Source organism: Diceros bicornis, chromosome 4 (genome assembly GCF_020826845.1).
Source record: "Diceros bicornis minor isolate mBicDic1 chromosome 4, mDicBic1.mat.cur, whole genome shotgun sequence".
In the NCBI taxonomy this organism is placed as follows: domain Eukaryota; kingdom Metazoa; phylum Chordata; class Mammalia; order Perissodactyla; family Rhinocerotidae; genus Diceros; species Diceros bicornis.
The window spans coordinates 47,903,420-47,926,629 of NC_080743.1; the positions used below are offsets into that span (position 1 = coordinate 47,903,420).

Consider the following 23,210-nt stretch of genomic DNA (forward strand, 5'->3'; position numbering starts at 1 on the left):
TTTTTTATCTGAGGGACAATTTGGGCCTGTTCTCATAAAAACTAGAGTAGGCATTTCACCCTGAGGGGAAAGGGACAGGTAGGAAAGCAAAATTTCCATTTCAGTGTAAGTCTGGGGTGAAAAATTGTACCTTCAGGGAAAGCATATACACACACACAAGTACAAAAAAAATTGCAGGGGTGGGGGGAGCTTGAGGGTAGGTGGAACCCTGCTCTAGTGTTGATGAGCACATCCTCCCTGCCCCCCACAAAAAAGAAAAACTACCCAGGGTGTTGGATTTTTAGAGGCCAGAGGATGCTGATGCTGGTAGAGGTGAGGTGATACAGCTTCGTCCTCTTTCTGCTCTGTCCACCCCTTCCTCACCACCCCCTTCTCTCGCTCTCCTATTTGGTTTCCCCTGTCAGAGAGAGCAGAAAGCCATGGTTCCCCTCCAGCCTGGCCCACCTCTCCTCCACAGCCTCCCTGGTTTATTTGTGTAGATTCTCAGTCCATTTATCTTTGTCACCCCGCCTCACCCCCATCTTCTCTGCAGGTCCCAGGGCCCTGTCCACCTTTGTTCACTTGTGGAAATCACCCAATTAGGAATAAAAAAGTTTTCAAAAGTTCTTTTCCGCCAGGTCTCTGGCTCCCCTGATTATAGGCCAACGTTGGGGCCACTGGAGGTTGCTATGGGGCTGTTAGTGGGTGGCAGGAGTGTTGGAGGCCCTAATGTTTTCTTGGGTAATGAAGTCTTTCTGCAGGAAGCCCCTGGAGGATCAATTGAGGACCAGCCATTAGTACTAAGGCAATCTTAACATGAAATCAGATCTACCGTGACAGGCCTCATGAGATTATTTTGTTACAACTCTTCCAGACAGCTTTTCAGCAAAAAGCAGAGCTCCTCCGTAAAAACGAGTCAGCCTCACAGGTCTTTGGTGCAAGCCTCCTCCTACCTATACAGTGAGTGCCTCCAGGACCCAGTCTGGGCCTCTCTGAGGTCCGGGGGGTAGGGGGTGGGGGTGCAGCCCTGTGCCCAGCAGGGATCTCCCTTCTGATGAGGCCTCACAAACCTCCCCGAGTGAAGCAATCAAGGCGCATGGATCTGGGCTGTGGGGCAGGTAATCCGATGATTAGGTAGCTTCCGCTCTGGAATGCAGAAAAAAGTTGCAATCCGGCAGACTTCCCTTCCTAATCGTGCCCAGCTTAGACTAATATCTGAAACCAGTTAGCCTTCCCTGAATTTGCAGGGCGGGCTGGGGTGGGGTGAGGGTTGCAGGTGGGCCTGAGAGGGAGCCAGACCGGCTGTGGACAATTCACCCTGCATCGTCCCAAGACCTGCAGATGGTCACACTGGGAAAAATGACTGGAGTGCCGACACAGGATGCTTCCAAAAATTTAATAAATAATGATTTTTTAAAACTGTATAAACTATAAATTACCATGCAGTCCTTATAATTTAAAATAATTTACAGGTTGAGGTAGGGAGGGGCCCAGGAGAGTGTGGAGGGGTCGCTTGGGGAGGGAGGGGCTGTCCTGAAGGTCAGGCTCTTCTCCCGGCCTTCCTGCTGAGCACGCACACGCAGGCTGTGTCGATCCGGATGAACCGCCAGGCTGCCTGCTTGCCGTCCATGGTCAGCGCCTTGACGAAGGTGTGGGTCGTGGTGCAGTAGGAGTTCCAGTGCTTGGCGTCAATGCCCCGGCACCCGCTGTCGACGGGATTGGGGTCCCGGCACTTGGTCTCGAAAAAGTACTGTTTGAATACACTGTTGTTAATGTTCACCTCTCCCAACACCATCACCTCCTTGCCCTTGATGTCCGTGGCGGTGGTCTTATCCCCCACCCACACGCTGACGCTGTCGCACACGGAGAACTCCCCCCTGTGGAAGACGGGGTGGGAGGACGAGGACGACCGCTTGCTCCTGTGAGTCCTGTTGAAGGAGGCGGCGCCAGCGGCCTCAAAGTCCAGATCCTGAGTATCCGCAGCGACAGGCGGGGGCTGGGTGCTGAACAGCACGCGAGGTGAACGCAGTCGCCGCTTTTTAAAAAGTCTGGGGTCCACAGTGATGTTGCGAGTCTGCCCGGCCACCCTTGCAGCTATCGCCCCGGCCGGGGCGCTGCGGGCTCTGCGGAGGGCTGTGTCAAGGGAATGCTGAAGTTTAGTCCAGTGGGCTTGGGGGAAGGCGTGTCCTGCTGGGACATTGCTCTCTGCGTGTGGTTCTGCCTGGGTGCCGATCAAAACAGCTGTAATCAGAGTGTAGAACAACATGGACATTACGCTATGCACCTGGAAGGAAACAAACGAGGATTAGTCCGCGCTACTAAATGTTGTACACAGGCAGTTTCTGGGTCCCTCAGAATTGACTTTCTAACAGGAAGACAAGAGGTTTCACCTGGTAGTCTATGGGCCAGGTGACCCTGGAATTTACCATTCAAACCGGGACACTTTTGAGAGTGGAAGGGGATGCTAGCCACAATTACACTGGGACAGCAGGCACAAACAGGGCTGGCTCAGACAACCTGGAGGTATGGTTGCCCCATCCTTGGGGCAGGCTGTTTCAGGAAGGGCTGGAGCCCCTGAAATTCTGCCCTGTGGCAGGGTATGAACTTGGGAGCATCACTCACAGAGTCCTTTGAGTTTTCTCTGCTGGGGAGGCAGGTGGCATGAACTTGACACCTCTCCCCAGCGCTGAGTCCTGCCCAATGGCTTCATTCCTCTGGGAAGGCAGTGGGAAGGGCTGCTGCAGACTTGTCTCCAAGCCTCAGTACTGAATACACCCTCCTCAGGCAGCAGCACTGCGTCAGCTCTGAGATCTGGGGACTCTGAACTCTTGTTATGAATCCACGAAGCGTCATGTTTGGCAAAAAAGTATATGGCTCTGGGACCATCTTAATCAGTCCATCTATTCAGCCACCAGCCCTCACATATAAACGTGATACTGATAATGTTTCCTTTCTCTGTGATGTTTTTAAACTTTTCAAATTTGTTCACTTCTAATTTCTCATTAGTCTGTGACTTAGGTTGGGATTTGTCATCTTTCTTTCATAAACAAGGAAAGTGATCCACAGGAAATTAACTAACAGGCCTAAAGTCACTAACAAACACTTGAACAGAAATAGAATGCAAACCTCACCTCTTACTAAGCCATAGGATAGGAAGGCCAGTAAGAAGGCCTTCCTTCCTCCCTCACTTTCTCTTTCATTCTTAAACATGTCTTTTCTTTTTATTATTTGCTCTTATGTGAGTGTAGACCAAATGGCATAAATCCATCTGTCCCCAAGAGGCAGTGCAAGCCCCTCTTGAGCATGTGCCAGACATGGCTCCACACTGCACGATAGTTGCCCACCAGTGACCACCACCTGGGTAAAGTAACTGTGCAACTTGCTCTGCTCTTGAGCTCACTGCTGGTAAGCTCCTATTCACCCCCGTGATACATCAAATGCCTCCGTGAAGCTTCCCCAGATCTTCTTGGTAGGGTTAGAGGCATCCCCTATAGAAGTGTTCAAACTTCCAATTCTATCCCTTCCCCGTCTCTCCTCCCCACTCCCACAGGTCATTCTTCTCCCTGCCCACTTCTGCAGCATGGCACAGACACCACCTTCTTCTTGAGGCCTTCTCAGATCACTCCCATTTAAAGTGATCTCCTTCCATTCTCAACTTGTGCATGTGTGTGTGTGCGCACGCGTGCGTGTGTGTGTGTGTGTGTGTTCTCTCCTACTAAATCAGTGTAATGAAAAGAACTCTGTATTGGATTTGGGGTTAGAAAACCTTCTTTGGATTCCTAGCTCTGCTACTTGTTAGCAAAGGGAAGTCACTTAATCTTCCTGAGACTTAGTTTCCTCATTGATAAAAAGTGGGCAATAAACACTGTTTCACAGGGTTTTTGATAGGATTAAATAGGTGCTCACAAAATCTGAGTTATTTCTGAGTCATTCCAACCTTCTGTGGTCAAAGACTTTGTCTTCTTCGGTTATACTGCTGCTTATTCACTCTCTGAGCACACTCCATCCTCGTCTTTTCATAGCACGTTGTTTTACGTCTATCAGCCTTCCTTCAAAGCATCATGATTTGAACCTGTCTCCCCACTGGCTGTAAGGTCCTGGGGGACAGAGCCGTGTCTCATCCACCTGCGCAGCTAGTCACTCCATCCCTTGGCACGCACCTCTCTTGTCTTCCATGCACAACCCTATCACCTCTCTGGGTGCTGTGGACAATCATCTACATGTCTGTCTCCCTGAGAGCACTTGATTAGCTGTGCCATTTTCATTTAAATGTTTCTGGGGCCATGTGCAGTACCTGGCATGTAGTAGGTCCTCAAAAACTATAAGGAGAATGGATGAAAGAGTGAATGGGGATGGCTAGAGAGGCTCACCATCTGCCTTCTTTCCACCATGGTGCAGGTTTCTTTTGGATTTTGTGCATATGGCCAAATGCTGCGTTCCTCATCTGTTTTAAAGTGATGCATTCTTCTTGTCAGTATGCACTTTTATTCAGCTGGAAACAGACAGCTCTTTGGTGAGATACCAAGAATAAAGCCACCAAATTCTTTTCTCTTTGGTCACTTTGAAAATGTTTGTGTTTGCTCCAGTTATCTAGCCAGCCACGAAGAGGAGGCAGTGGCACATCCCGGCTTTTGGCCACCACTGGTTCTGTTGGCTAATGGTCTTGCAAATAAGTCCGGCCAACTCTCAGAGAACTGGTCATCCAGTTGACAGCTAATTCAAGCCCTTTACTGTTGCTCTTTCTTGTTTCATTGCTTTCTGCTTCTCAGTACATGATATCTCTTATCAGGGAGATAAAGGGAGAAGAAATGAAGCTGAAATTCACTCCTTTATATCCAAAGTAGTAACACTTAGAATTTGGATAGCGAAATGAAAAAAAAAAAAAAGACTGAAAAAAGACATATTGCTCCTTCTTTCCTATTACCAGAGGTTCCTACCTCATTCTAGTTTGGTGAGCTCATCCTCTTTTAATTTCTGTGCAGTTGATGCTCATGCCAGGATCTCCAGCTCCAGAAAGCCAGTTGTGAACCTCCAGCTTCCTGATGGTTGGCTCTCAATGGACACTGATGTTTTAAATGCAAGACATCCAAAACAAAATCTTCATACTCATAATCCTTACTAGGATCATCATTCCCCCTTCCTCCTTTTTACTCAACAGTGGCAGCCCCATTTGGGGCCGCCTGATGATCTACAAAGTAGTTCCACAGCCACCGTCTCTTGTGCACATCTCTCCCCATCCTCCTAAACATCCTCCTTTTTCTGTTACTGGAACCACCATTCCTTCATTCACCAGCTCATCACTGGACGCTGCTCTTTCCTCCATGCCCTCCATCCAGCCCTTCTGGTTCTGCTTCAGTATCTCTTGAAACTATACTTTCCATTTTCCCCTCTATGCTTCTAGATCAGGTCATGGAACATCTCTCAACTGATGTCCTGGACCCTCACCTCTCTTCTTCCAATGCCTACTATCCCTGGCCACCCATTTAACTTCTGAAAGCACTGCTCTGATCACTTCACCCTGCTCAAAGGATCCAGTGGTGAGATGATTGTCTAGTCAGCCAGTAGGACTGCTCAGCGTGACAGTCAGGCCCTGCCCTCCTTCTACTGCCCTCACATATTTTGCATTCCAGGCAACAGAACTCCTCACAGGCAGTGCTTGCTCTCTGCTTCCCTCTATGGCCCTTGGTTCAGACTCTTCTGTACCAGGCATATGCCCCCTGCCCCACCCTGTGTCTTTTCTGCTCTCTACCTCTGCTGGTTGGCATCCTTCCTGTTGTCTTTTAACACCCAACTTATTTGTCACCTCCACTGGGAAGCTTTTCCTGTTTTCAAAGAGACAAACTCTCTCCCTTCTCCATCTCTAAAACCATTTCCTTAATGCTCTCTTATTGCAGTTGTGTTCTCCTCTTATCTTCCTTCCTAGAGGGTAAACCCCCTGAAGGCAGAAGAGCATCCTGTTCATCTTTGTTGTGTCCAGGTGACCTAGCACTTGCAGGAAGCTCCACCTCTAAGAATCAGTGAGTGTGTGGACAAGTCTCCTTCCTTCTGTGCTCCTTAATTTCTCCATCTGAGTGGTGATGTTTAAGGTATCTTCCAACTCTGACATTCTTTGAGTTTAAGCAATTACAACATTTTTTCTTCTTCCTAGCACTTTGCTTGTCCTACTGAACTGACTTCACAAAGTTCTTAAAGACTAATGTTACTTCTCTATTCACTATCAAGATAACACGTGGTACCTGGTGGCATTTAATCACAGTGGAGATCTGCATCATGGACAGATTGTTTCATTAAGATTTGAAAATGTTGCAAATATACCTCTCCTGTGGCTTTGAAATTAAAAGGTTTTTTTTAAAGTATTTGACTTACTCATAATAGTGTGTCCCAACAATCTTTTTAAATTAAAAAAAGTCTTTCTTTTTAAAAATTATCAGTAGATTAAAAAAAGAAAAAAAAAACTAGTGTGTTTTCTATTCTAGTGATATAATGCACAAAGCACAGTTTACAAAAGAACATTCTCTCCTTGTTGAAGTGAATCAGGGGAGGAGTTTTGTTTACTTATTTTTTAAAACAAACTTTGAAGCCTTTCTCTTGCAGAGATGACAATCCTCGCTGTGGCTTCACTAAGCAGAGGTCTGCAAGCTGAAGGATTAGCTGGGAAGATGCAATTAGGGGCTCACATGAAGGAACATGTTCTGTGTTTGTCCCGCTCCTACCCAGAATGGAAGACAAATGACTAAGAGGGGGGACCAGTCGGGTGCCTTTAAATCCAGCTACTACTGGGCTGCCCAACTCTCTTGGCCTCTCCCAGGCCAGCGGTATATTCTGTGGATTTCCAGTGGTTCACACACTTCAATAATAAGAGAAATTTCTGGCACCAGAAGAATGATCTTCAGACACATTCTGGCATCACCTGAATAGGTGATGAAGCTGCTGGACAGAGCTAAGCAACTGGCCCAAATCATCGTGGCTAGGAGGGCTGATGGCACCGGGAGGCTTGGCAACCATGCCTTTGGAGGTGCGTTGTAGAAAGAAGTAAGATAATTCCTGCCTTGGAGAGAGTGGTGCCAAGAGCCGTTAGTGATTCTCAGGCTAGAGACTGGATCGGTGAACCAGGGTCACTAACTGTTAGCAAGAGAGAAAATTCTTGTGGCTGAGCAAATCCAGCCTCCCCCTCCCCCTCCTCCATCTCACTCGCCACATTATGAGAGTGGGTCAAGGGTCATTTCTTGTTTTACACTTGGCCGCTGCTCTAAATGTAAACTGGCTGCTGTCTTCAGGTGCAAAGACTCGGACACCCTTGGTTGTTGGGGCCTGTGTGGAGTGTGAGAGGAATTCTGTGGCTCCTCAGCTCCCCAGGGAGGTATCTTTGAGGCTGCAACAGAGAAAGGCACTGGCAGAACAGAATCCAGTGCCTCTGCTCACATCTCCCAGGCTGGATTTATGAGGCAGAAGCATGGACTGGAAGGGACATCAGAGATTATCAAGACCAGAGGTTCTCGAACTTCAGTGCCTCAGAAGCACCAGGCGAGTTTGTCAAACCACAGACTGCTGGGCTTACCCCCAGAGTTTCCGATTCAGCAGGTCTGGGGTGGGATCAGAGAATCTCCATTTCTCACAAGTTCCCAGGTGATACTGATGCTGCTGGTCCAGGGACCACACTTTGAGAACCACTACTCTAGTTCAAGCCCTGAACTTGATAGAGGAGACAGATGGCCCTTGGGGAGGGTAAGTGACCTGGGGTTATGCAGCTAATGAGTGGCAGGCTCTGCACATGGGTGCCTGGCATCGCTCAGCCTCAGCATCTTCCAGAGGAGAGAGGCCTGAGGTGGCGCACACACTATAATTGATGGGTCCTAGGATGCATTTACTCAACCACGAACACCAACATCAAAATTCTGTTCAACAGATTGTAAGTTTTACCTTCTTTAGGCTACAAATCCAAATACCAGGGAAGATCTGGATATTTAGTTGTTTTTATATGTGGTTTATCAGGTTTCTGGGCATCATGTAGACTTGATCCAAAAGCACTTAAAACACCCATGATAGAAATATGCAGCCAGAAAGCCGTAGCAGGTACAGGCACCTGTGGATTTACTGGCCTACTCCTGGACAGAATGGGAACAGAATCTACTGGACTGAATTCTTAGAGAAACATCTTAAAATGAATGTGGTGAGATCATAATTATCATCATTATCACTTATTGGGCATAACTGTCTCATTAATCATCACAACAAACCTGGGACATAGGCCTTATTATTCTCATTTTACAGAGAAGGAAACTGGGATGGAGGAAGAAGAAATAACTCAACCGTGGGCACACGCCTGCTGGAAGTGGAACGCAGAGTTGAGCCTTGTCTCCAGATCTGGAGCTCTCCCCACACTCTACTCCACGGCCAAGGGCATGAAGAGTGATCAAGGACCTCCCGTCTCACAAGGTCACCTGCTCAGACAGACCAGGAGCTGTGTGGAGGGTCTGACTGACACTCTCTGTCTATTGGAGGCCCTGTGTTCTATTACTTTAGAGGTGGGTGGCTCAGACTCTTAACATGGCCCTGGACGCTGCGGGCCAGCCTGAGAGCATGAGGGACTTCCTCTCCCAGTCGGGCTGGGAGGGCCACATGCGCTGGATCACTAGGAGCCACCCCAGGCCCCCAATGACCCGCAGTTGGATCTGACTCCCCTTCCTCAGCCTGGGCCTCCTTTCCAGCTGTCCTGGCATCTCCAGAGCCAGGAACCTTGGTGAGGCTGATGCCCCTCAGGAGCTTACCTCGGTGTGGCCAGGACAGAAAGCTGCTCCCTTGGAAAAGCCGTTATTGGGCCCGGACACTGAGCTGAGCTTGGGTCCAGCATGCCATCCAGCCCCCTGTACTGCACGACGACAGGCCAGGACTCTGTGGGAGGAGAGAGCTGGCATTAGATGGGTACTTCTCTTGGGATGGGTAGCCATGCCCTAGGCAGGAGGGGAGGGATGTGCCAACAGGATAAACCCCATTCCCCGAGTTCTGGGACTTCACCAGCACCAGGGCCCAGGAAGGAGCTAGAGTTTAGCTACCGAAATTGCCAGGGGCTGACCTTTCACAGACCTACAGTGGCACCTGCCTCTTACTCTTGTGCCAAGGCTCCTGGCTTCTGCCTGGACACAGTCTGTGGCTGATCTCACGCCCAGTGTAGGTGCTTCCAGTCTCATACCAGAGTCCTGCTCCAGAAGACCCCTAATCCAGCATCAAAATGGAAATTCTTCTGTACATTACACACACGCAGATGTAGTAGACTCAACTCTGGACCAGCCTAACTAAGGTAAATTATACAGAAGAAAAAGTCTTGACAATTGAGAACAGGTTGGTACTTTGATAAAAAGCCAAATGAGGAATAGTGGCAAATAAGACAACATGACCACTTGATAGACAACAGAGCTTTTACGGAACTGGGATGTGAATCTCAGAGAACCATGCCAAAAGTCAGATTTTACAAATCAGAAGCTATGGAGATGATACAATGAGAAGAAAATTCAATTCAATTTTAGGTTGTAGTTCCTAGAAGCAATGGAAGGTTTCTTTTCCCCTCTCACTTGTATAAACCTCATATATGTAGGTGCTTAATTCATTCACTTGACAGTATTTCTTGAGCACCTACTATGTGCCAGGCACTGTTGTAGGTGCTGGGGACACAGCAGTGAATAAAATAGACAAGGGCTCTACTCTTCTGGAGCTTGTAGTCTTGTGTAAATAAACAAGAGATCTTCAGATTCTTCAGATGCCATGAAAGAAATAAGTGGGATGTGATGATGGAGGGTGACTGCAGGGTGCAGCGAGGAGCTGCTGTAGACAGGGTGCGCAGTGGAGAGTTCTCTGAGGAAGTGACCTTCAAATTGAGATCTGAAGGGTGAGAAGTAATGGGAGAGAGAGCATTCCAGACAGAAGGAACAGCAAGTGAAAAGGTGCTGAGGTAGAAACAAGTCAAAGTTGCTGAGCATGTAGGGAAGAGACCTAGGAAGTGAGCTGGAGAATAGAAGGAGCCAGGTCTGCAAGGAAACAGCTGGAGGCTATGGTTCTATCCTAAGGGCATTGAGAAGGGATTGGAGGGCTTTCAGCAAGAGTGACATGATATTTTTTATGAATGAATGAATGAACTATTACGTCTGTTGTAGAACTTTTTGTAGGGTGAGGTGCCCTCTACTCCCCCACCTCCCAAAAACTCTAGAGTGACATCTTTATCCTTCCTGTCTATATGCTCTTTCCAACTCCAAAACTCCCTTTCCCCATCATGTATTTTCCCAGTGTGGACCGCCACTACTTATCTTCCTTCAACCCCCTCTCATCTTGTGCCATAGAAGCAAATGTCAATGAAGCCACTGTGGCCCCCAAGTCCCTAATCACATAGAGGAACTGGAGGACAGGGAGGTAGAAAGGGCCTCCAGAGTGGCTTTTCTGCTGCTAGAAATCATGAAATTAAGGACTGGGATGTTTTCTTTCCTCTTCCTTACCCAATCTGCTCAAAATATCCTTTTTGCCTCAGAAGTACCAGAAAAACCTTCCAATACTCAGTTGGGGTTTAGGCCTTGAGACAAGAACTTACTCAAACACCCTAAAAAAAGGTTAGATTCTGTGGCAAAGAACATTTTCATGCTCTCTCAGGGTTGGATTTAGCACAGGAAAGGGAGGACAGCATGTCCCCCAGGGTAAGATGTGGGCATTATGGGGTCTGGTTCCAATACTCCTGTGAAAGAGGATCTGATCTAGTCCACAAACCCTTCATCTGGGTGCTTGGCCAAGCCTGACTGATTACGAGACTGGACCCCACAGACCTGCATCCTGGGCCAATTCGCTCTTATTCTTAGGTAAATCACTTAGTACCTTTAAGTATCTCTGAGCTTCCTCCTCACAGGACAGGAACCGGCACAGATGATAGCTCAGGTCCCCTCCAGCTCTATCGTCTGTGATCCTACAAGCATTAATGGTTTCCAGCCTGCATCCATCCTGGGTGCTTAAGGAGTGCTCTCCTTCACCCAAACACTGGAATTCATTTATTTAATTAATTAAACATTAACCTTGAAGGCCTTGTGCCAGCCACTGTGTTAGGTGCTAGGGACACAATGAAAATAAGACATAATACCTAACTTCCAAGAGCAAATAATCTAGAGGTGAGGAAAGCAGGCACACGAACAAGCACTTAAAGCACAATGTGATAAGAATGATGTATATCTGATGTGATGTGGAAATATAGTGGAGGGACGAATTAGTTCTATTTGGCCAGATTAGCCACAGACATATGTTCACAGAGGAAGTAACATCTGAACAGGGTTCTTAAGGATGAATAGGAGTACATCAGAGTAGAAAGGAAGGAAAGGCATCACAGAGCCCAAAGCTCAAGAACTGGATAGAGGTCCAACATGGCCTAGTAGGGGGTTTGGGGAGAGGCTGAGAGGAGTATGTGATGGGCCTTATACACCAGTAGGTGCTTATGAGCTTGCAGGGCTCACTGCTGCAGGCTGCCTGCTGACCGTAACTTCCTGTGTGACACAAAAGCCTCCACTTCTAATCTGTGGAACAAACAGGGAAGTAAGAATGAATCTCCTTGGAAATATTCTATATATTCCACTACAAGCCAGGATGGCCATCAATCTAGTTGATTAGAAGGAGAGAGAAGGTCAATGTAACTCAAGAGTTCCACAACTTCTAGGCAGAACTGGCATCTTGGGAGATCACCTCTAGACCAACCACAGGAGGTTCCTTGACCATAGATCTGCAACCTCTGGTCCAAGCCACCTTGGTGCATGCCCAGGTCCCCCACCAACCACATCTGGATGCCTGACTGCTATATTTGAGACTGTCCGCATCTGCTATGCCTTTGGCCTTTTCTTGTTAGTGTAGGTATAGGTCATTTGCTACTGGGGAGAGCAATTCCCTGTCCAGAATACTGAAACACTAAGTGATTTTCATAGATATTGCTGTCATTGTTTTTAGTCTCATGCTAGTGAAGGTTGGGGCTCTAAAATTAAATCCAATTTAAATATCACCATTTTCAAATGCAAAGATATTAGGAACAAACAATCCAAATGCATATCTATTTTTAAACCTTATCTGTTCTCATGGGGTAATCACTCAATCAGAGAGCTCTCACACTTTTATAAATGCATGGGAATAAATCTCAGCTCATCTCCGGACCAGGTTCTATTCCTTCTTATAGGCCACAAAGGAATGCTACTGAAATCTGGTATACCTCTTCTAGACCCAGACAACCCTGGCTTGCCTGGGTCTCAGGCTTTAAAGCAGTGATTCTCAAAGTGTGGTTCATAGAAGTATCAGCAATATCTCAGAACTTGCTAGAAATGCAAATTCTGAGACTCCACCACAGACCTAGCAATGATGAGTGAACCCCAGTAACCTGTGTTTTAACAATCCCTGCAGGTGATTCTGATGCACACCTAAGTTTGAGAATCACTGCTTTAGAGGGTCCCACTCTGGCCCTCTTCCATCTGCAACCTCCCAACGGGGTGAGGGATCCAGCGGAAAGAGAGGGTGCCAACCCAGAGCCAGTCTACTGCTGTGGACTGCCTGTTGGACTGTAACTTTCCATATTGTAGTCAACATAATATCTAGACTATGTTCCCAGGCCCCAGGACCCCAGAACCCCTGTCCAACCAGCCCTGAGTCTGCTAGAGCTAGCAGTTTTTCTGAAGATGCCCTGAGGTTAGGCCTGTTTGTATGGCTTTCTCTGTTGATGCTTGCCTCAGCAGCCCCTTCACTTTCTTGAGGTCTCAATGATATTTTGGTCAATTTCAGCCAAGAAGCTTAGATTAATGGCAAATTGTTAAAAATCCAATCAATATATAGTTCCAGGGCACTGTCTGAGCCTGTGCTGGTAGCTTATCAGGGAGTGATGGACATCAACTGCAGCTCCTGCAACCTGCTAACTGTCAATCAGCATCCTCCCAAGTCCTCCACGCTCAAACTTGGTGGAAGATTCTATCTACCTCCTGGCTCCCACTTTCTGTTGCCTTCCTTCCCGCGCATCCTCTGCAGCAATGGCTCGCAACACTGGCCAGACACTGGAATAACCTAGGGAGCTTCCCAGACTCCTGATGCCTGCCCCACCTCAACTGGTCTGGAGTGCTGCCTGGGCACCAGCATTTTGTAAAACTCCCTAGGTGGTCCCAAGGAGAAGGCAGTGCTGAGAACGACTGCTGTGCAGGATGAATGGGAAGCTTGACACTGGCTTCGATAAACTAGCAATTAAGAGGAAGTATCAAGAAATTAATATATCTCAGAAAATGTCAATTCCAGGTGTGGTCACATTATAGGCAATAGGAAAGTGTGAGGATATAGCTGGCAGACTCTCTGGAGGATGTTGTCCCTGTCTCTCCTGCCCACCTCACCCCCCAATTGTCTAGATATAATCGACATTTGTGCATCGGAAGGTTTTCTTTTTACTCCTTGCATGCCACTTAAAGTGTTCTTTGGTGTCGGAGCTGTGGTTAGCTCACGATTAAGCCCAAAGATTATTTGCTGACATTTTTAATCCCAAAGATTTGGAGATGCTTGACCAAAAAAGTCCTCTTGGACCACTCCTTGCATATACTCGGAAGCAATGGCTAGCCCCAAGAGCAGCTTACACCACATCAAAGATTCTAGAGCAGCTGGCGTGAACTGCAGCCTCCTTTCTCTTAGCTTCCACCGGCTAGAGTTCTGTGAGTTGGGAAAACTCACTAGGAATGTCGGGCATTAAGAACACGTTGTTGAGGGCATAATAACAATTGTTGGTGCTGTTGCTGTGATTTTCATTGCTTAATTCTTAATTCTTAGCCCTTAATTCTCTCTTCTTTCTGTTAGCTCTTACTCTGAGCCTGTACACAAAGAGAAAATTTGGAGTCTCTTGTGTTGCAAGTCTGTTTCCTTAATTTTTAGCCTAATCAGAAGTTTTCTTGTATGGAATATGACTGTGAGGTTTGCTGACTAGGGGCTCTTTCTTTGGGGGAAAAAAATTCAATTTTGGCCATTTTGAGATGATTTGATGTGTTTTAACTATTTAGTGGTTTTGGCACATCCAATAGGAAAATAGTGCATCTGGCACCAAGAACTTAGGAAGACATTAAGGTTCAGCAAAACTGCCATTCTTTTTGACTAAAAGTTTCAATGCTAAGAATTCTAAAGTGCCTTGCCACATTTCCCTGAAAGAGAAATGGTCCTATGGCTCTTTGGGAGATTCTGAGGTGAATTACAAAACCCTTCCTAGAATTTCCCCAGAGAGTCAGGCAGCTCAAGGAAGAAACCATTGTGGTTGGCTAACCTTGAGCTTCAGAATCAAAGAGTTCAGAATTCATTTGCTATGAACGTGCATGGCCTCCTGGTGTGTGTGGCTGGCCGCAATCTGCATGGTATTCACCTGACTGGATTCATGAGCTGCGCAATGCCAATACCACAGAGACGTTTTCATGGCATGTGGGTAATTACGACATTAGATGTCTTATCTTCTACCACATTAAACACCCAGCAGCCTTCCATTACAGAGTTGAGGGCAGTATATTTTCGTAAGAATGTATTGCTAAATAACAGTCCTTGTAGTATAGCCTATCAGCTTAGTAATACTAATGATATATCTATAACTACATTTGAGGGCCAAAAACAATCTAATAGTTTTTCAAACTTTTTTATGACCCTAAGAAAACATCTCTCTGGTTCCAACTGGCTGATCCTGAAACCACAAGAAAAAGATTCATTTCAGCTCTGCTTTTGGCCTTTCCCTGCCTGTTGTTCCCATACTTGGGACTAAGAGCAGACAGAAGTACTGGGAAAAAAGGGGACTCTCAAGTTGGTGAGAGTCAAAGATTACATTCGATAATACCAGCAGCTCTTGAGGTCTCCAGCCCACCACAGACCTCAGATAACCACCTGGGATGGAATACATGAATGAAAACAAAACGTTGCCAGTGAATGCTAACTCGGATCCAAACCCTTTATTCTATTTGCTTTGTAGGATTAAATGTCCTCAGCTTTTCTTGAGCTAGCCTTTTCCTCTCAGTGTGTGGTATGTTTTCCAAGCAACAGGTCAAGAAAGTTACAACATATAAGTCTATAATGCAATTCAGATGTAATTTCAGAAATAAGACAAGCTAAAGATCCATAGTCCTGAAAAAGACAGGAAAAATCCTAGCTTAATAGACACACAGTGTTCTAGAGCTTTAAAAAAGGCAGGCAATCCATCCTTCAATTAAAGAGGGATAAGGGACCAGCTATAGGACTTGAATGTAAGGATCCCAGTAAAATGCCACCCTTACTCATTAAAGTGTCCATGAGACGAGGCCATTTCTGTTTGAGCAGCTGGACTTCAGTTTCACTGTAAAATTCACTGCACCTCAACCACCCTGCATCCAAGAAAACATAGATCACGAGTAGTCAGCACCAAACACATCACAGGGGGAAACCGAGTCCCAAGGACACATCAGCTGCCTTTCCACTTCACACCACTCTAGAGTGACAGCTGCCACCGTATCTCCAGCTCCCGCGCTCTTCTGCACTGACATTTCCTGGCTTGTCTGCTGACTTCACACCCAGAAAATCTGACTCAAGGCATGAAAGAGATAACTGAGTCCAGCTTTGCCCAGGCATGCAGCACATGCAAATCCTAGGTAACCTGAGGCTAAGATAAGAGCTGGAAGTGAAGAATTTATTTCCATGTGTGTTTGTCAGGGGGCTTTGTGCTGTTTTAGCTACTTCCTGTGTACGGCTTTAACTCTCCCAGTCCCAAATGGGCTCCTACCACACAGTAACGTATATATACGCCTGATGGCGATGTCGGAATGTCATCCGGGTGGTTGACTATAATGAAGGGCTATTTGACAGGTATTTTTCAGCTTATTTTAAGGAGTTTCGTCTAGCTCTCTCATTACCTTAGGAGGAAAGGTCAGGGGAGATGAAAACCTGCTGTCCCTTCTAAAGTCACTTGATTCTCATATAATTATATTTCAGAACATTCCCAATCTTCTAGTGTTTCTTCTTTTAGGTTTTATTTGACCATGACATCATGAACAAAAGAGAAACTCCGCACTGGGGAAATTTACTCCAGAGCTAACAAGAGACCCACAGAGCACATCTGTCTCTAGGGACTCAGAACATTGTGCATAATTAGAAATTCCAAAGATGGGGGCAGTTTTCCCAACTTGATCATCACACACATACACACTTAGACACACACACACACACACAAAGAAACCAGCCCCTCATCCTGTTGCTTCTAAAGAGGTAAGTTTGGATGTTTAAGATTCAGAGAAATATAAACCAATTTATTTTAGAATCTCAGTTGTTATTTTACATAATTATAGACTGTTAGAGCTGTTAAGAAAGGGCCACTAATGACTCTGCAGTCCAGCTGCTTCCCTTGACAGGTGGGCCAACTGAGGCCCTGAGATTGCATGTCAGCCCCACTGCCTATCAGCTGTGTGATCTTCAGCAAGTGACTTAACCTCTCTGCACTTCAGTGTCTCCTCTCAAAAATCGGAATAGTTATACTTTTTGCATTGGGTTACTGAGGGGATTAAACAGAATAAGCATTTAGCCCAGTGCCTGGCACCTAGTTGACACTAGTTGGTGCTACATAAATATTAGCCATTCTTATTAATATCATTAAAGACATTCAGCTAAAATCAGGCAGAGAGTTACTGGCAGGCTGGGTGCAGAACAGAAAGTGATGCCTTGTGTCCATCCCATGCCAGTCTGGCTGTCTGTGGCAGGAAGAGATCCTGCTTTATGTCCCAATCTTGGTTGGAATGGCTGGCCATGCACATGCTCAGTGGCCCCGGTCTGAGCAAGTGTAGAACGCTCAGTTTGCAGCTGTGGGACGATTATCTGCAATCATTTGCCACAAAGATGCTGAGTAACGAAGCAAAACACTTGTTTTTGAAATGATCTGTTTTCTTCAGCCATGTTGCAGTCAGAGGGAGGAAGCTGCTCCAGCTATGACTACGGTTTGGGGAGCGCAGTGCTCTTTGACTATCACGGAAACCTGCCAGGCCCTGTGGAGTTAATAGCATCTTTGCTTAGGGGAAGTGCTGCCTTATAGGGAAAGTGAATCACCAGAGACTACAACACGGAGGTATCCTCATGGTCAATTTATGCTCAGTTATCCAGGGATTTGGGACAAATTTAGGTACCTGCTGGGTTGTTAACTTCTTGAGGCCTTAGGTGTTTTTCTATCATTGGGGCTGTCCCAGAGTAGGCATTTAAAGAATGTTTATTGAACAGACTCGAAAACTCTTCACACAGATGCACCAGTTTATTCAAAGTAAATCATTGTTTCAGATTATATTGGGAAATAACAAGTGGTCCCAATTTATACTCCTGGATAACTGGGTGAGCCTCCCTTTCACTTTGGCGATGTGGTGTTTTATTTAAGAAGGAGAATGGTCCGCTGGTGGGCCGGCAGGTGCATTGCCGAGGAATGAAGTATCTTAGTTCTCAGCAGGCACTTATCCTGCCTTCATTACAAGCACTAAAAGGCATCCATAGGTGATGTGCAAAACAAACTCCTCCTTATTTCTAGCTTGCTTATTTTTCTTGTCCAGAATTTCTTTAGAGAAAGCTATACTCCAATCCAGCCGTTGCTTACGTTGTGCAATCCACTGAGACGGCAATCACCTCATTGTTTAGTTACAACCCACGAAAAGATGGGAAAAAGAAAGAAAAAAGCACACACATATGGGACGAGGGTGGAGGCTGCGTGATGATAATGAAAACCCTTTGCTAGCATTTCACTCCTTTCTTTGTGAATCAGCCGAGATCCTGGCACCAGGCCTCTGTCTGCGAAGGGAGCTGCACCTCCAAGGCCTTCCAGGGACTCATTCCTCCATGTCCCGTCTAGAGTGTCACCCTTTGTCCCCAAGAAGGAGGGCGCTTGACTGACTGCCCCAGCTCCCTCTGCCAGGCCTGGCTGCAGCTCTCACCTCTGCCCCAGGGCACCTACCCATCCTGTGTGATTGTGCGTTGACCTCAGTTATGTTTAAGCTCTGCCTAAACCAGCTTCGGTTTACTTTGTGCAAGAAGGGTGCTCCTCTGTGCCTGCATTGTGTCTACCTTTCTGTGTCCAGGGCTTGCAGCTCCAGCTTTCTTTTTAACTGTTTCTACTTTTCTTTCTTTCCACCAACCTGATTTCCATATTCCCAAAATATAGATTCAAATGTTTTTTAGGATAAAAAACAAAAATAAAAATAAAACAAAAATTCAACAAACAAAAACCAAAAAATTCACAACCAATAGAACAGTGTATATCTCCCTAAGCATGTTTGCTTTGCTTGTGTTGTCCCCGAGAGAGGAATCACCTCAAAAGGCACGTGTTGTAGTTACAGGCAGAGACCAGCACCAAATGCTCTGTGCACTTGTGCTCATTAAGTCCTAGTACCTAAGTGCCCCACCTTTCTCTGCTCACTTCTCAAATCTATCACAGCATTTACACAAGTCTGTTATTTAGATCCATAGAGTATGGCAGCATTATCTCCAATAACCACCAGCACTGCCACCACCATCACTGCCTCCATCGCCATCACTACCTCCTCCAACACCATGACCACCACTACCAGCATTTCCACTAACACTTCCTCACCACCACCATCCTATCATCACCCAACACCCCTTCTACCATTTTGTCATCACCATTATCACCTCCACCATCAATACCACCATCACCATTACTACCATCACTACTATCACTTCCACCACCACTCCTGCCGCCCCACCACCACTGCCGCCACCACCACCACACCAACGGATTAAAGAACTTTCTGGAGTCAGGGAAGTGTGACCAAAGTGCTCCAAGGCCTCCTCTTAGGCTGTCAATAGAATGAGTAGAGCCAGAAGAGAGCCAACCCTGGGGGTCATTTAGTCTCTTCCATAATATTTAAATGAATTGTTTAGGTTCAAACAACTCCCAATTGAGTGGTGAATAGAGCAGGGCCTAGAAATCAATATTTGTGCTTTCCCATATATTTGATTATACTAGTTTCTAGCACTCATTCTGGAAGCTGTTTTTTTCTTTCTTTCTCCTGAGACATTTTTGTTGTTGTTAACTTTTATTTCCAATAATGTAGATGACAACATCATTCAGTTTAGACCTTGATAAAATTATCTCAAAAGGGGAATATCTATGACTGTCACAAGGACATTATATATAGACACACATTAAAAATGGTAAATATGGAATTATGTACCTTGGTCCTCCAAAATGAGGCAGGTTCTTCCATTTGCCCAATGCAATGTATTAAAGATAAGTATACAAATTTTGCCGACCATCTTTGAGCTTTTCTATTTCTTCACATCTTAAGACAAGTGGACTTTGTATGTAGGCCCCTGCAGGGAGGGAAAGCTCTCCTGACCCCTCCCCTCAGCCTGCAGAGGAGGTTCTCCTATGACTAGTCCAATTCCATGGCAGTGATTGGCTCCCACTTGTAAGAGGGGAGTTAAAGGCCTGGCCCTGACTATGGCCCTCTTCTGGCCACCACGCATCAGCAGGAGAAGGGGCCCGCCAGCTGTCCCACAAGGAGGCCTGGCCAGCTCCCTGCCACCCTTCCTCCTCAGCCACTTGTTCAGGCTGACTGGAGAGCTTCTTCCTTCTTGGCCTGAGGTTGAGTATGCCAGTATTGGAAGTCTGAGTTTGGGCTTGGAGGGAGAAAGGGTGAGAGTGGGAGAGAAATCTCCCAAAGAGTCCCCTTAGGCCTTTCCCTCAGGCTGTCTGAGAGGCATTGATATAGAATTACCTATATTTTAGCTGCAAAATTAGATGTAATGTAACATGATATATTACAATATGTAAATACTTCACTAGCATAAACCATGAGTTAGAAGTGACTACAACTACTACCACTAATAATAGATAACATTTATTGTGTATTATATGCCAGATACTCTATTAAGGGCTTTCTATATATTATCTTTTTAAATACTTATTAAAAATGTTCTGAGGTCAGCATTCTTCCCATTTTACAGAAAAGGAAACTTCAACTCAGCATGAAGTGGGAAGTGCAAGGTTACACTGCTTAGCGGGTGGCATGATGGACAAGGGCCCAGGTCTCTTGCTTTGTGGTCCACTCCTCTCCACCCTACTCTAGATTGCTCACAAATCTGACCGTTCAAAGGAGCAAGACCTTTGCCCTCTGGGTTTTGTTTTGAGGGTTAATTTCTGCTTCTGTAATATGGATAATGTATAGGTGAGATTCTAGATATTTTCTATTCTTGAATTTACCTAACATTTTAAAAATCTAGTGCTGATTTTCTAATCATAAAATACATTGACTTCTCCACTTGTCTGTCACGAGACTCACCTTGTTTACAACCTCGAGGGAGCTTATAGACCATACTCCCTCCTCACTGAAATACTTGAACCACCAAGAAACAGATTCTGGAAGGACCCACTATTCTGACAGAAATGTAGGCACAGAAGACAGATGTCCAGAATGTGCAGTTGTTTCTTATTGAGTAATTTACAGACATTGGAATGTGGCTATTCTATTTACTTTCACACGTTTTCTGCATAAGATTTACTCTTAATTATGAGACTGTGAAAAAATCCACAGGCAAGACAGGAACTACTCACTCTGGGCTGAGATGTGATTCTCTGTTGGTTGGCTTTTTGGGTGTGAAGACCAAGCCAGAGGCTGATGGAGCCAAGCGGAGCCTGTTAATATTTCCATTCATGGACATGCAATAGAAAACCATCTCATACATTTACAGGAAAATATCGAATATAATATCTTTGTTGAGCTTAATCAGAACCAGAGTAAAATTCCAGTCGCTAAGAATAGAAACCTACCCTAATGATTTCATTTTTAGTCCAAAATATACAGTGTTTTCTCTGCCTGCTCTGTTTGTCACTTTCTAAAACAAGAAATTACCAAGCTATGACTTTGTTTTGCGGGACTGGTGGAAAGCAATAAACACTGAACAGAAATGCAAAGAGATCGAATGTCAAGGGTCCTTGGTGGATGAGCATTCAGAAGTGGATTCAATTTGTGAATTGCTGACTTTATTTCCCAGAACTGTGTGAATTACTCAATCAGCGTTCAATTGTCCAGGCTTCATGCTCTCAGTAGTGAATACTTCATAAAGGCAAAGAAGATAAGGTTGAGTTACCACCAGGGTTTTTTTTTTTTTAGGCAGATACAGTTGTTTTCATTGTTAGCAGGAGAAATGGTCTTTTCCTAAAGAATGAGAATCTCACACTATAAAAAATAGACAGGACACCTAGATAGAAGAGAAGCACCTCCTTCTGATTTGCCATATTGAATTGAGTAAATGCTTTCATATTAGGAATCATGCTGCTACGTGTGTAGCAGATTGGTGGTTTTCATTTTAAGCTCTGGGGTGAAAATCTGGCAGTCTCTTTAGCCTACCAACCTAGTGCCCTCAGAAACTCTCTTTGAAAGAGACAGGGTCGCTGTCTTCTTTTAACTTCTCAAGGATAGTGTGAGCAGGAAGGTGCAAATCATAAGAAGGCTCTTCACCAGTGAGTAACGGCTGTCACCTACAGGCTAACAGTGATATTTTGGCAGACACACCAGAAGGGCACACATTGGCCATGAATTATGTGGCTTGGCCCCATCCCTACCGGGCACCATGGGGGATCTGAGTAATGCTGGCACTGAGGATGGCCCTGGCTCTGGTGCTGGATCTGTTGCTTCCAATTAAGGGCTAGCCTGGGGCTGAGCCCAGGTCAAGGACAGAGGGAGAAATGCCTATCTCATTTCCCATCAGCTTGGAGCTTGATGAGTATGTACAGCATGAATGGATGAGTCCTGAATAGATGGAATCAGACCAGCCCAACACCTACAGGCACTGGGACGAACAAGTGAGCTGGGATTCGCCCTACCCTTAGGAAACCTGATGTCATTGTGGAGGGAAACTGACGAAGTGGAACAAGGAGGATGGAACTATAGTAAGCAGCAATTGAGAGAGGAAAGGAGTGGAGAGGAGAGGAGAAAGAGCAAGGACAGTAAATGAGAGGAGAGAGAGAGGGCAAGAAAATGACAGAGGGGAATGGGCAGAGCAAAAGGACGGCAAAGAGGGAGACCCACAGGACAAGGGAACAGAACGAGAAGGAAATGGAAGAGAAGCAGAGATTGAGGGAAGCCTTTGAAGATGGCCTGGGCCTCAGCTCTAGTGTGGTGGAAGAAATCCCTGCACAAATCATAAACAGACACACTCCTTAGCCTGTGCTGGCAAGATGTGATTCCTGATTTCTCTAGAGAAAAAGCCCAAGCAAAAGGCAATCAGAGCCATTTATAATTAGCAATCCTCCCCCCGCCCAAAAAACAATACCTAGGTTTCACTGAACTGGCTTCTGGTAACCTTACAAGATAATCTTGATGATGTTTCAACTAACAGTCTATTAGAATATGATTTTTGCTGGAAAAATTCCAAATTTGAGCCCAAACCCAATGATAACATTGCCTTGGCAGAATGACACAGTGATTTCATTCTATAGGTTAGGATAAGGCCACATCCCAGGGTACACAACATCTTCAACGCAAAAGTCCTTCATCACAGAGCTGCTGTGCTGGGCGTGCCAGACTGGCCCTTAAAATAAATGAGATTGAATGACCTCACCATTATCAGATTCAGAGAAAATGCCTTGGAAAAGAAATTGTGAGTGAAAAAGACAAAAGGACCACATCAGGGGAATTGGGGCTTCCCATTGATGCTTAGATCCAGCTGGAGTTGGTTATAGTGTAAACTTTGCTTAATCAAATCCTCTGTCATTAATAAAACCCCAAACCAAACCCAAACATAGATAAATGATGTTGTACTTGGATTTCACATTGGGCTTGCATCATTGCTTCACCAGGTGCCATCCATAAATCTGGGATGCACGCTGCTGGAGCTGCAGAGATTGGGGATGCATCTTGGGGATGTGCCTCCGCCATTCCTCTGTGCCACTCCATTCCCTGTTACTGCAGGGAATGGAGTCAGTGCAGCTCGGCCAGTCAGTGAACAGGCTGAGGGAAACCACGGGCTCTGCCCGAGACCCACAAGGCCTTCTCTTCTCAGTGCGGCAAGTGTCAAAGGCAAACCAGGAAGGTGAGGCATCCGGAAACCACCCCATAACAAAAATGCCTGGATGAATTAGGGATGTTACAAATTCAGGAAAGCTTTCACAGGGAGAGGAAGAAGAGCTGTTCTCCATCATTCCAGGAGACACAATCGGGATGAATGGACAGAACTGGAAGAGAAGCAGGTCCTACCTCAACAGG

The 23,210-nt window shown here is 45.9% G+C and overlaps 1 protein-coding gene across 1 annotated transcript; it reads right to left on the reverse strand.

The window, feature by feature from the left end:
* Positions 1-1,368: 1,368 nt before the first annotated feature.
* On the reverse strand, positions 1,369-8,868 carry NGF (nerve growth factor). The gene is made up of 2 exons (XM_058537227.1): positions 8,748-8,868; positions 1,369-2,263 (listed from the first exon to the last, which is right to left on the reverse strand). Exon 2 carries the CDS (start codon positions 2,249-2,251, stop codon positions 1,520-1,522), a length of 732 nt encoding a protein of 243 aa, XP_058393210.1. The 5' UTR covers positions 2,252-2,263; positions 8,748-8,868; the 3' UTR covers positions 1,369-1,519.
* Positions 8,869-23,210: the final 14,342 nt, after the last annotated feature.